The following is a 14,360-nucleotide window of genomic DNA, read 5'->3' on the forward strand; positions in this document are numbered from 1 at the left end:
ACCTAATAGATCCCGCCATCCCACCTCCTACTCCGGGGAGCCGCAATTACTGGCACAAAATCTCATGCTATCACCCTCGGGAGTACTTTTTCAGTAGGAAGTGGGGTAGCGGGGAGGAGAAAGGCACAACATATACATATATAACAATCACATAAATGCATCCAAGCACACATCGTAATGATTTATTCACACTTTGCATGGTGTGTGGGGAGCCCTGCTTTCTCCTGTCTTTCAAGTTGGAACTCTGATTTCCCGTGCCACCCATAAGGCCACATTACTGTAAACATTTATATATCGTCAATTTAAACAACATACATACTCTATGCCATTCATCAAAATGTAAACGATTACAAAGGAGGCCAAGGCGGAACCGCTGTGAAAGCCGTAACATTTATTGAAGAGCGGACATATGTTTGCAAATCACAGCGCTGCATGGGCATACAATCCATGATTCGTGATGCTGTTCCAATTAAGCTTTTAATAGAGCCTTCTCATTCAATCCCTTTTAAAAACAATTAATGAAAGGGCGGGGGGGGGGGGGGAAGGTGTCAGTTACAATTACATTTCCAAAAACCAAACTGCAGCTTATATTTAGAATGAATCTGTGCTCAGCTACTTAGATGTACACATGTTGATAATTTAGACCTATGCACACATTTCCCGATGGGCAGAACTTTTCAATGAATAATGGCTGTAGTCACCCAAAGAGTATCTCAGAGTATTGTCAAGTTTAGGGACCAGGACAACAACTGCAACAGAATTTCTACCATTTGCCCCAATTGATACACCACTTTGCCCTGAGGATATTCAACTCAGCATTTTATTTTTGGAATAATAAGGGGAAATTCATCTGACAAAGGGCATGATACAGAACACATGTACAGAAGACACTTCTCATCTTAATGTTGCAAAGTTGATGTCCTTCCTTTTGTACCAGTTGGAAGAAATTTTGGTCGAATTGTCAAAAAACAAAAACAAAAAACAAACAAAAAAAAACCCACCCAGCTCTTAATGTGGAATTTAACCTCCCATTTTCCTCTAAAAGTTATCGTTTAACAAAAACAATAAAAAATAAAACTTCATTTCCAGGAATTTAAACAATTTAAAGGAAAACATAGAGGTTGATAATTCAAAATAAAAAGTTATATTATTCATTTTTCTGAACTACCACTCTTTTTTTAAGTGTTTCCCTTTCATGGAAATAACTGTCATAGTCATCATGGAGTAGAAGCTTGATTTTATATCCTTAGAGATTAATAATAGAATGCTAACGAGAATTTTCTAATCAAAGAATATGATAGTGTAAAACATCTAGTGTAGGAATATCTAACTGATAACCACTGAGATTGCAAAGAGTCTAGAAACTTCGGGAAGAGTAAACCTAGCTGATTGATGGGCTCTGCTCTATGCAACTTACTTTGTTTAATACAGCATCTGCCGTGGCTTTAGTCAAAGCACAAGTTGGCAGCTGACTTCTAAGCATTGCCTATTACTTGGTCCTTGGTCTGAACTGAGAACTGGCAATTTAAGGTCAGGCTCTTGCTTATTTCCCGTATATATCTCTGGATATAATATTCTACTCCTTACTCCTCATTTTACTTTGAAATTCAGAAATCTTCTACCTGCCTGAACCTGATGTTTTGATACCTAATTTAATATTACATATACAAATTTATATAAACCAAATATTTTGTCTAAAAATGTAATTTTCTTTAACCTCTCTTTTTTGTTACTCTTCAATGCCCAGGCGAGGAACCTGTTTACGGCACTCAGACTCTTTCCAGAAAAGAATCCAGATAGGTTCATCACAGTTTTCTGGCAGGTGTTTCCTAGTCACCGGCACATCTGGTTTCTCTTCAGCTAGAAAAGTTTGCTGATCCACCATCATCTGCCTGGTATCTTGCCGGATTTATCCCAGAAGACTCTATGGGGAAATGCCCATTTGCACTCCTAATTTGTAAATCACAGTCACAAAATCAGATGAAAATGCACATATGCTACTCACTAACCTGTACACCAAATTTATAAACCTAAAACTATAAAAAAGAAATACCTTCATATGCATCTATGTGACTATTTCCCCAAGCCTTGAAAAGTGCTGGCCTTACACATTTGCTCATTGTTTTTAAAAATCACATTCTTTTCATTTAATCAATAAGCATTTACTGAACTCCTGCTGTGAGTGGCCACAGTAACCTTTCTAAAAGAAAGCAAAAGGTTGTTCAGTGGGTCTAAGGCAGCAATAAGGACATGTCAATTTACGCTAGAGTTTTCTAGTCAGTTTTAAGGTAATTTCTTTCATATAAGAGGAAATAAAGAAAGTAACAGAGTAAAAAATGGAAGGGAAGAAGGCACTCAGTACCTACTATCTGTCAAGCACTGGGCCAGGAACTCTGTGGGTGTTTGGTGCAGAAATGCTAAGCCTCTTAAGAATTACAGAAGGTATTTATTTTTCCTATTTTATGGACAAGAACAAAAAGCTGATGATTAGTTCAATAATCGTTCAAGACCATTCCCCATGCTACACTATAATTTATGTTCTGAACAGATTCACCACCTGAAAAGGCAATCAGCATGATTTTAATTTGAACTAAGAGCTGAGTAGCTCCAAAGTAAAAACTCAAGGCTTACTGTTTTTGTTGTTGATTTCACAACACAAGATGCTGTAAACTTCTCTGGGCTGAGAAACTGCTTGAGTAGAGCTACTCTAATTTGCTTCAATTCCTTTAGTGGGAGGGAGCCCTGAACATTATGCACTTCCTAAGTCAAAAAATAGCTGATATAAATAAAATTTTTCCTTCCTCAGCCCCCAAAATTTTGTTATAAGATGAACTGAACAAGAATTTGGCTATAATCCTCCAAATTCCTCAATGTTATGAAACAAAGTCTCTAATTAATGTCTCTTGATGTTCTAGGATATATAAATCAAGATACTCCTCTGGTTGTGATAGCAATATTTGTCCCTTAGCTACCTCCTTTATCTTAAAATATTAAGAATATCATAAATGTTAGATAAAAGAAAAAATGCTACGAAATAATTACTCATCCTAAGAGTAATTATCTCCAGATACAATTCATACTTAAGACTCCTTCCTTTCTCTTATATTTTAACTCTTACCTGATCTTCATTTAATGCAAAAGAATTAATGGGTTTCCTTTAATACTTCCCTACTTAAAGTTTTCTTCCTCTGGCTTTAGGTAAGAAGTCTTACAAGTCCATTGGCTAGTTCATCATTCTTGACTGTGACTTTTAATTTAGGTAGAGAATCATTATTTTCACATTCCACTAGCAGACACAAAGAGATTTAAAGGTAGTAAGATAATTAAAGTTAGGCGTTACACAACTAGAAAATAAATCTTTAAATGACCAGAGTCCCACCCCCTATTTTCTTTTGGCTGCAATAGATTGTACCATGATACCAATGGTGAATAGATTTTTCAGAAATTGCATCCTTTCTAGCAACAGTTCAACAAATCCATGTAAATGTCTGTGAAATAAATCTACCACCGATGCTGCATCTAGAAATGAGGTCTTGAACAGGAAGCCATTTATTATCACAATAAATTATATCTGTAATCTATACAGAATCCTCCCCCCACCCCGACTCCTTAAAAAAAAATCTAGCTTGGAAATTTTAAAGACTGGTTCACTTAAAAAATGACGAAAAGGTTGACTGGAGTATAATCCTTACTTATCTGCAAGCTACGTACAGTTTAAAGGATAATTTATACATGCTTTTGAGTTTAATCTCCTTGCATTGCATTTAAGAATGAGACTGCTTTTACAGTGTCTAAATTAACCTCTAGAAGTAGATAAACTATGTAAACCTTAGATTTTTAAAGCAGTACCATGATAAAAATGCCCTTGGAGTCCTTAACTGCTCACCTAGGGACCAGTATGCACCAGGAAGAAAATGAATGGAAACCGCTTTTCCTTTGAGAGTCTCTTCCTACTCTTAAGAATCACAATGCTGATGCAAATGTACATATCGTGTATATTTCCAAGCAGTGTGGGAAAGATTCTGTAAAGCAGGACTGGTCAGGGCCTCTCTGAAGCTGCTTGCCCCGGGAGCCTCCTGTGTATCTGTGTCTTCTTTGATAACTTCCTTTCAATTCGTTTTGATCCCATCAACATGGCTGTGTTTTCTAAGCAGGAAATAAAACTACTGACATTCAAAGGCAAGAAAAGTAACAATGAGAAATAATCCAGATTTGTCTTTTTTTCCCTTCTACTCTCCTTTCTGGCTGTGGTTATGCGGCCAGTGGTTTTATCGACCTCACTGCCCCCACAGGCCCGACTTCAGAAACCTGGGGAGTGAGGTGGGATTGGCCACAACATTGACCTTGACAGTCCCCAGGGAAGGAGGGAAACTAGCTATCACGTCACATCTGGCTCTTGCTGGGCTTCTGGGAGAGCAAGACACTCTTACTGGTCCTAATGTTAAACTTTAGCCAGGTTAAATTAAAAATGAGAACTTAGAAAACATGGTCTTCCCTGGGCGATGTTCCTTAATTCATCAGTTTTATGATTCTACCTATATATGAATGATTATTAAAAGCACCTTAAAATAAGAATTCCGTCACAAAACTATCCTATATTGAATTCTATAAAAAAAACTTCAACCCACAAAAACATGGTCCCATATGAAGCAAAAGGAAGATGTATGTTAAAATATAAAACGAAAGCTACTAATTCTCAAGTTAAAGGTAATACGGAGATGGTGTATTCTGGCAAGCTAATGCCAGAAACCTGCTTTTTGTCTTATATTACACTTACAATTAGTTATCACCCAAATGCCTCAGCCAACCTCATTTATTTTCCCCAAGAATTCAGAGAATGGACAGGAGAGTCCCCAAAATATGCACAAGACCTTATCTCAAAACTGAACTCCGTTCTTTATGTGATGTTTCACTGCCTCATTTCTAGCTGTTGTAAGTTAGTTACCCAGTATACAAATCGATTATTCCAGAATTTTTCCAAGCAAAAAGTTAAGCTGATGAGTATTTCCAAGGTCATCATCCATGTCCCTTTTTTGAAAGAAGGTTCTAAATATGCCCTTTTCCAGTCTTCAGGCACCTCATCAGTCCTCCACGAGTTCTCAAAAATGATATCTAGCGGTTCTGTGATGACTTCGGCCAATTCATTAAGTACTCTAGGATGCCGGCCATTGGGACCTGTGGATTTGAACATATCGGGGTTATTTAGGTTCTCCTTTACCCATTGTTCCCCTAGTCCATCATGGATTCCTGTTCCTAGTTTTAAGTAAACTCCATGCCCAGTGTGGGACTCGAACTCATGACCACATGCTGTACCGACTGCCACTCCTATGTTTAAGTCACAATTGTCCTTTCTGGTTACCATGTGGACTTTTGAAAAAAAAATGGCACTTTTTAAAATTGTTTTTTGAGAGGGGGGAGGGGCAGAGAAAGAGGGAGACAAAGAATCAGAAGAGGGCTCCAGGCTCTGAGCTGTCAACACAAAACCTGCTGCGGGGCTCAAACTCACAAATCGTGAGATCATGCCCTGAGCTGCAGTCAGACACTTAACTGACTGAGCCACCCAGGAGCCCCTGGGAAAAGAGCTTTAAGTCTTTGTTTTTCGAATCTATCAATTATCTCCCTGAAGCTACTAAATGAGAACTGTATTTTATTTTTTTCAGGCCTAAGTCTTGCTTGTCTTATTTAAAAACATTGTTCTTTTTTTCCCTCCCTTTTGTTTCTTGGAAGAACACGAAAGTCAAGAAAAAAATGAAATGAAAGTACGTCTTGCAACAGTTTGTCTCCTTAAACGACCTCACTCCCTCCTACCCTGGAGTGTCCTTAGGAGCAGAGTAACTAACTGTCCACACACTTGAAGACACTCTACAGGCCACCTATCTTGTGCACTAAGGGTACATATCTATTCAACTTGTATCTGCAAGTGCTAATTCAAAATGCACCTTCTGAAATAGAAAAAAAGGTCACAATCATCCTTAGTCAGAATCATTTGTATGCATACACAGTAACTTTTTCAGAGAGGCATTTAGAAAGCATAGTTGTACACGGAAAGAGGTGGAGAAGGATTTCTTAGGAAGCAGCCCCCCTTGTAGAAATTGCCTGCTGCTGTGTGGTTATCTGTGCCGATGTTCTGGGATTGCTATTACACTAATCATCACCGAGCTGTGATAGGTGTTGACAGTTTTAACCCCTTCTTTGTCACAGGGATTCCTGGGAAACCGAGAGCCAGCAACAGATTATAGTTTTCTGCCCATATGTCGCCGTATGTCCCAAATCCCCTGACAGATCTAGAATAAACAGAGGGGAGGAAGAGAGAGAGCGCAGAGGGGAAGAATGACGACACCTGAGTCTTCCATGTGATGTCTGATGTGACAGGCAGACTGTGCCCGCTTGGATTCAACTGTTTACTTGTTTCGTTTTGTTTGTCACTTCGAACAGCTTTTGGAAAAGGTTGAATCAGTTTTGTGGTCTTTTGTTTTGCCTTTTTAGTCTCCATCTCTCCAGCCTCGCCCCTAGTTTTATCTCTTAAAGCTGTATTACGTACAGAAAAAAAAAAAAAATCACATTGCAGACATCATTAAATGGCTCTTTTAAAGAATAGCTCTGCCCATTTCTCTAGGGTACAACGATTTGTTTTAGCACATGCCATTTTCACCCCTGCTCAAACAGCTACCTGCTGATGGCAATATGTTAACTAATATGTCATTATTAATTAGTTTGGGTAGTAGCATCCACCAATTGCATCTAAATGGAGAGAAAGTATTACTATCCGTGCTCAGAAAGTTTCTTTCTCTAGGGAATCAAGCTCTTTCCAGGCCTTTTTTTTTTTTTTTTCCATATTACTAAGTAATAATATCATACTACTAATTTATATATTCAAATAGTCATTCAAATAAACTCATATCTAAGCCAACGCCTCTATTAAGATCACTTCCTGCTATGAACTATGGAAAAGTAATAGTCAATCTACCTTGAGGAACTTTTTTGGGGGGAGGAGGCAGGGAATGAGGGGAAGTTCTGTAGAGGAGGGAAGTCACCCTAATAATAAGAAAGGCAAGACTGTTTGGTGTAATGCTGTAACAGGTGAATGAATGAAAAGGCATTCCACCAAAAACTATATTGGCTGTATACTGCAAGAGATTGTATTTCAAGCAGAAAAGGCAGAAAGAGCCTCAGGTTACAGCTTTAGGTGCTGGGCATTAGGCATCAGGCATTTCTGAGAGGGCAGGAAGACCCCAGCCAGGAACAGGGAAGAGCCCCACAGGGAGGGATGAGGCAGCATCGTGAGGACATTCTTCCTAAAATGAAAGATTCTCCGCTATCTGCCCATGCTAGATATAGTTCTGTCTGAAGTCAGAAAGATGGCCTCACCCACCTTTAAAGGTCATTTTCATTCTAGGAACCTACAAAAGTCAGGAAAATGCCTTTGGACAGGTCATCACCAGCGAGGGCAGACACCTTCCATATTATCAAACCCCTCTGAAGACGTGGACCGTGAAATCATTCACAAACCTGGCATCAAGCTGACAGCCTCTGAAACCTCGTGTGTGCCTTTGCTTCAACAAAAACAAATCACATTCATTAAACAAGCCCAGCCTTGCATTTTGCTATTTTGTTGTTGTTGTTGTTCTTTGGGAGAGAAGGGGGGAGGGGGGCAGACAAACAGGATTTCTGCAGTTGGGTCAATGGAAAGTTTCAAGATGTGAGCAGTCACAGACAGCAGTAATTAGCCCAGCACATGTTGCTTCATGATTGCAGGGAAACGTCACTAATTTCTCTGTTACAAACGCGGCTTCATGCTCTGGCAGCTGACATGCATCGTGACGTCCCTGATCCGGCTCCTGATAGAGCCCACTCTTCGTGTGGAAGAGAAATGAACAGGGTTTTAAAATTCTGGCCGGCTTTAAGGGGATACGTGCCGGAAGTGTCTTACGGGTAGACAGGCACCGCTAGTCCAGTCTCATTTCACACGGCTGCTCCCCCTGCCACGCCTTTTTCATTTTTCCTTTCCCCCCTAAATTATCTGGCAGATGCCTACCAAGAAAGAAGCTCTTTATTCACTCTGAGAAAAATAATAATCTGTTGATATGTATTTATAGGCTTCTTTGGATATTAGATTGACCAAAAAAAATACGCATGGAATTGCTTCAAATCTGGTCCTTTCTCAAAAACCATGAGAGCCTATCCTAGAAACAATTAATAGCAGGTTATATTTTTAGTTCCATTAATGCTCCAGAAGCTTTGCTATTTTTAAAGGCAGAGTTTACAAAAAATGAATGCCAGCAGTTTGTAACGTGCCAAATTATATCTCCCTATTTCTAGGGAAATGCTGCTTAAAAAAAAAAAAAAAAGATTTCTTGCTCAGTTGGCCTCATTCTCCCCTAACGTGGCTTTGAGAGCACTCTCGATCACAGTTCTTACATTACGGCCACACAAACCTAATTCCTGGGCGGAACCATGACTTTTCGGTTTTATTTGTTCTTGGCTATTATGGGGAGTGGGAGGGGTAGAGGGAGTCTTTCACTTCACAGATATTTGGCAATTCTCCTAATCTATGTTAGAGTTCCAATTCAAGAAAAAGGGAGGGGCAGCGAAAGTTATTTAATGAATAAAGAAACTATTGTCCTGTGGTTAAAAATTAGATTTATGAGGGGCGCCTGGGTGGCTTAGTCAGTTAAGCACCTGACTTCAGCTCAGGTCGTGATCTCACAGTCCGTGAGTTCGAGCCCTGCTTCGGGCTCTGTGCTGACAGAGCCTGGAGCCTGCTGGGATTCTGCCTGCCTCCCTCTCTGTACCTCCCCCACTCACACTCTTTCTCTTTCTCAAAAATAAACATTAAAAACAATTAGATTTATGAGATTACATTTTTTTCCTCAGTTGATTACTCTGATTTTTAACTGATTTCAAGTCTGTTACTCTTTTTAGCTTGTGATTTACCCCCCTGATTCAAGGCAATCATAGTTATATGGAGGGTACCCGAATTGGAAGTTCTTTCCCTGTTGTGTCATCACTCGAGAGGCTATGGCTCCACTGCAGATATAGAGCCAACAGGCAGAAAATCTCCATATTTAGGTGCTGGATAAAGACATAAAACTGGTGAGTGTATATTAATCGCCCATGCAGTTTCCTTACAATGCGGGGTGGGGAAAAACCCTTTCAGGAAAAAGTTAATATTGATGGAACAAATGCCACTTTCTCTCCTTCTGGATGACACAAGCTGAATCTTTTGGTGGTCTGGTGACAAGGTAAAAGACTTTTTACCTCATGACTTTCTCAAGCTAAGTTTATCAACATTCAGCCATGTCACATTGCCTATCATGGAATCAAGGATGGTTGGGATTTGCTTAGAGAGATGGGATTTAAATACAGCTTATTTTTATTTATTTGTTTTATTTTTTTAATGTTTATTTATTTTTGAGAGAGGGAAAGAGAGCGAGAGCATGAGTGTGGGAGGGGCAGAGAGAGACACACACACAGAATCAAAAGCAGGCTCTGAGCTGTCAGCACAGAGCCCGATGCAGGGCTCAAACTACAAACCGCAAGATCATAATCTCAGACGCTTAACGAACTCAGTCACCCAGGTGCCCCTACGGTTTCGTTTTAACTGCAAACTTCTCCAAGGGCAGAAACCACCTTTCGTACTTCTTTATATCTCCCATCGGAACATAGACATAACGTCACATGCACAACCATTGCCGATCAATTGGATCCATCCACAGTATAATGTTTACATATCATTCCTTAGTATACTGAGTTCCTATTGGAAAATATTAGTCCAGCAGTCAGCTGAGAGTACGTTTTCCTTTGCCTATACAACAAAGGAAACATTTTCAATATGTGTCCACTCCACCAGGATATATCTTGATGGTCACCTTTCAGTTCCTCAGAAGGCCTGGCTCCCTTCAGCTGCTGCAGTCAGAAAGGCCAAGGCTGCCTCCCAGACCCCAGTAAGCTGCAGGATGCATTCTTAGATTATAGAATGAGCTGGCTTACGTGTCCTTTTTCTGCTAGATTTCCTAGGGGATTCTACGGACTAAAATAACCTACTTCAGAATGATCTACGTATATTTTCTTTTTTTGATTTTAAACACAAACGCCCAAATGCTATGTAAACTGTTCTGTACAACTATCCTACCCATCAGCTGTGGTGCGTCCTTGCTCACCACTGATTTACTATCTAGTCCTTGGAAACACCGATGTAGGATATGAGAAACTGCACTGCCTCTCACTACCTCCTCTCGACCCACATGGGCTCTAAACCTCACTCAGGACTTATCGGCAGGTTTTTCAGCAAATGGAAAATATACTGGAGAGACTGGAAATGTTCTTACTCGCTTATTATTCAGAAAACTCTCAGGAACAAATTCAGAAGCTAGAAGACAAAAGTATCTTTATTTATATTATCCTCGGAGCATTTACTGATTTTATAATTTTTCCAATGGAACAGCTATGTAAATTCCCAATTTCTTAAAAGCACTTTGCCATACTCATCAGCGAACATTCTGGATATGCTAAATTCCTACACACTGAGAGCAGCCCGTGGAGCTGTGGTCTGGAAGCTCCCAGAGACCAGGTTCCAAGGCCCCAACCTCCTGAATGCCCAGGGTCAGAGCCACATCTTATCTCTACCAGGAAGAAATTATCGAGATTTAGCTACTGGGAATTCTGTATTGTTCTTTCAACAATTTTATAATAATTAACAGCTGTCACAACACGAAGCTGGGCCTAGGTCACCGCACTTTGAAGAAGTTGGATAGCACAGCGAAGAAAAATGGTAGCTGGAGAGGACAATGTTTTTAAGAACAAAGAGGAAGCCGAGGCATATTTACAGACTGAATGGAAGGACTCCATGGAGGGAGACCAAACGCCATAAAACAAAGGGGGTTATTATGGCTCATAATTAATACTTGGGATAAGAGTAGATATCCAGGGGAGGGATTAATTTTAGAGGGGAGAGGGGTAATTCCTCATCAGAAACAGAGGACAAGAACAAATGTGCAGGAATATTCGGCCACGAAGGACAGACAGGAATGGAGCTCACATGCAGCGGGGTGCTAGCCTCAGCCAGGACCAGGCCAAGGCTCTCTGCAAGGCTATCTTGCGAGGGTCAAGGGCAGGGTTTTCAGGAGAAGGGAGGAGTCTGAAATAGCCACCAAGGGAGCTGAGCATGACAGGTGCAGAAGGGCAGACTCGGCTGGACCGGACTCCACAGAATGTAAATGGGCTTTTACAGTTTTTCTGTTTATGCTTCAAAGTCTCCAAATACCATCTAAAATGGTGATCAAGACACAGGCCTAGAAATGAGTAATATAAACCCTGAACAAAATAATGGTACACGCCGGAGTGCTAAATACCAGTGTTCTGTCCTCCAAGGCGGCTCTTCAAAACATACCCCGTGGGTCCTGTGAGGACGGTCTTCGTCCGTCCGGGTTGACACGACAGAATTCCAGAGACTGGGCGGCTTGTACAACAAAGGCTGGGGAGCCCAGCATCAAGATGTCTGGTAAAGAGGCTCTTCCTGGTTCACAGACACCATCTTCTCGTAGAAGGGGTGAGGGAGCTTTTATAAAGCTGGGGTACCTTTTATAATGGCGCTGACCCCATCATCGGCGCTTCATCCTCATGACCCCCATCATCTCCCAAAGGTCCCACCTCCAAATGCGATCACACGAGCCATTAGGTTTCAACACATGAATTTTGGAGAAGACAAACTCAGTTTTCAGTAATGTCTGTCTCTGACCAGACTCAAGGCTGCCTACTTAAGGGTTTTCATCTCTCTGTCCCTCTCTTATGTACCCAGTCACAAAAAAATCATCCATTATTATGTACTAATGGTCTTTGAAGACACCATTAGCAGTAACCTGTTAATTCTTATTATGATTATCACTGATATAATTGCCCTTAATGGTATGTTTATTGTAAATACGGTAATTATTATTACCTGCCTACCCTGGCAACAGTAGGCTGGTATTTATTAAATGACCTTCTACTGTGCCGAGCACATTGCATAGTTATGCAAAAATCCCCATTACTTCTCACCATAAGCCAATGTGATGCCTATCACAGATCTAGTTTTATAGATGAGGAACCTGAGGCTTTAAAGTGTAGATAACTGGCTGGGTTAAAGTGCCAGCCAGTGGAAGAGGGAGTGTGTCCAACAGCAAAGCCTACCGTTAAAAAAGTAGGTCTGCACCCTATCTTTTTTTCGTAATTTTTTAATTAAAAAAATTTTTAAACATTTATTTATTATTGACAAACATAGAGAGACAGAGCATGAACAGGAGAGGGGCAGAAAGAAGGGGAGACACAGAATCCAAAGCAGGCTCCAGGCTTTGGGCTGTCAGCACAGAGCCCGACATGGGGCTTGAACCCACAAACTGTGGGATCGTGACCTGAGCTAAAGTCGGATGCTTAATCAACTGAGCCACCCAGGCGTCCCAGATTTTTTAAAATGTTTATTCATTTTTTTGAGAGACAGGGTGTGAGACGGGCAGAGAGGGACAGAGACATAGAATCCAAAGCAGGCTCCAGGCTCTGAGCTGTTGGCAGAGAGCCCAACACAGGGCTCGAACCCTCAAACCGTGGAATCTAGACCCAAGCTGAAGTCGGATGCTCAACTGACTGAGCCCCCTAGGTGCCTCAAGTAGGTCTACACCCTATTACTTGTCATGAGAATGTAAAATAAATGGTGTTCCCCAAAGTTCACATCATTCAGGACATGAACTTAGAAATATGGCTTTTGCAGAAGGTTCAGGCTCTCCAGATAAAATCATCCTGGATTTAGGGCCCACCCTAATCCTAAATCCTAAAGTCACTGGTGTCCTTATAAGAACAGTACACAGAGAGACGTGCACAGAGAAGAAGCCCATGTGAAGACAGAGGCAGAAAACAGAGAGGCAGCCATAAGCCAAGCGATGCCAGGAGCCACCCAAAGCCGGAAGGGAAGAGGAAGGAGTCTCTCTTAAAGGTTTTGGGTGGGGAGCACAGCCCCGCCAAGACCTGATGTGGGACTTCTGGATTCCAGAATCATGAGAGAATAAATTTCTGTTGGTTTAAGCCACTCAGCTTGTGCCACTTTGTCATAGATGCCCTCAGAAATTAATACAGAGCCTGCTCACAAAAAGATATAATTTCTCAAATGTTCTTAGGAACATTTTTAATCACTTCATCGTTTTAGGCAGGACATGCAAATGTGATTTTAGGCAAAAGGTATTTTTATTCAGAATATTAAATGCTGAGCATACTGCTTACTTAGATAGTATATGTAATGTCATTCATAATATATAAGGGAAATTTTGCTTCTTCATATTAAATGATGCAAACGATTTAAATTAATTATATAAGAAAAATATGACTTATAAAAAATAAATTAAAGACAATACACTGTGTTTATATGGGAATTCCCTGTATATTAAAAAGCAGACTGAGATTTAACCATTTGCAGCAGCATCAAAAATAGAAAGTAATCAGAATTTGAAATCATTGCTTTTCTTTTTCTTAACATCCACTGGTTTATTATTTATTTGAGTATTTATGATTTGCTTTAAACTGCAGGAGAAGAGAAGGGTTCAGTGGCTACTTGCAAGCATTTCTCTATAAATAATAAGCCGTGTGTGGATCTTTTCATTTCCAATGAGTTCAAGTTGAATATAATTGCCCATATTTTTCTGTTTTGATATCAGTTATTGATGAATGAGAATGTAATGTGCAAGGGAAGCATATTTGAGCTCTATGAGGTTTTCATTTTAAAGAGGACTATATTTAAATAATTTTCATTATTTTCTAATACCTTTAAAGATCTGTAATGAAATAGTCACCATTCCCAATCTGGAAAACATTTTTGATTTCTCTGATAGCTCAGAACCCTCTAGCCAGAAAACACTGTAATTCTATATTAGCAGTCACCAAACATTTGGCTCCAGGATCCATTCGCATTTTTAAAAAACATTGAGGATTCCAAAGAGCTTTTGTTTACGTGGGTTATAACTTATTGATATTTACAGTACTTGAAATCACAAATGAGCAATGTTTGAAATATTTAATTCATTTAAAAATAAAAATAGTAAATGCATTACATATTAACCTAAATAAGATTTTTATGAAAAATACATTTTCTCCCCAAATTAATAAGCATGGCATTATTTTTCATTTTTGGATATTTATTTAATGGCTGGTTTGACAGACTACTGGATTCTCACATCATCCACATTTGATCTGCAACAACATGTTATTTTAGGTGAAGTAGCTAAACAAAATCTAGCCTCATGCATATGTCATTAGGAAAAGAAAGATTAAAGAAAAGAAAAAGGGAAATTATTTTCATAGTTTTATTTTTTAATTTTATTAAGAAATTTTAATATTTT

The 14,360-nt window shown here is 39.8% G+C and overlaps 1 protein-coding gene across 1 annotated transcript in view; it reads right to left on the reverse strand.

Annotated features, from left to right (window-relative positions):
- Positions 1-376: 376 nt before the first annotated feature.
- Positions 377-14,360, reverse strand: part of SAMD5 (sterile alpha motif domain containing 5) — a 56,912-nt gene continuing 42,928 nt past the window's right edge. The window contains exon 2 of the mRNA XM_039230918.1: positions 377-5,175. Within this exon, the coding sequence (XP_039086849.1) occupies positions 5,113-5,175 (63 nt within the window). The 3' untranslated portion in view covers positions 377-5,112. The remainder of the gene's footprint in view (positions 5,176-14,360) is intronic.

This window comes from Hyaena hyaena, unplaced genomic scaffold (genome assembly GCF_003009895.1).
Source record: "Hyaena hyaena isolate Hyena2069 unplaced genomic scaffold, ASM300989v1 scaffold_52, whole genome shotgun sequence".
Lineage (NCBI taxonomy): Eukaryota > Metazoa > Chordata > Mammalia > Carnivora > Hyaenidae > Hyaena > Hyaena hyaena.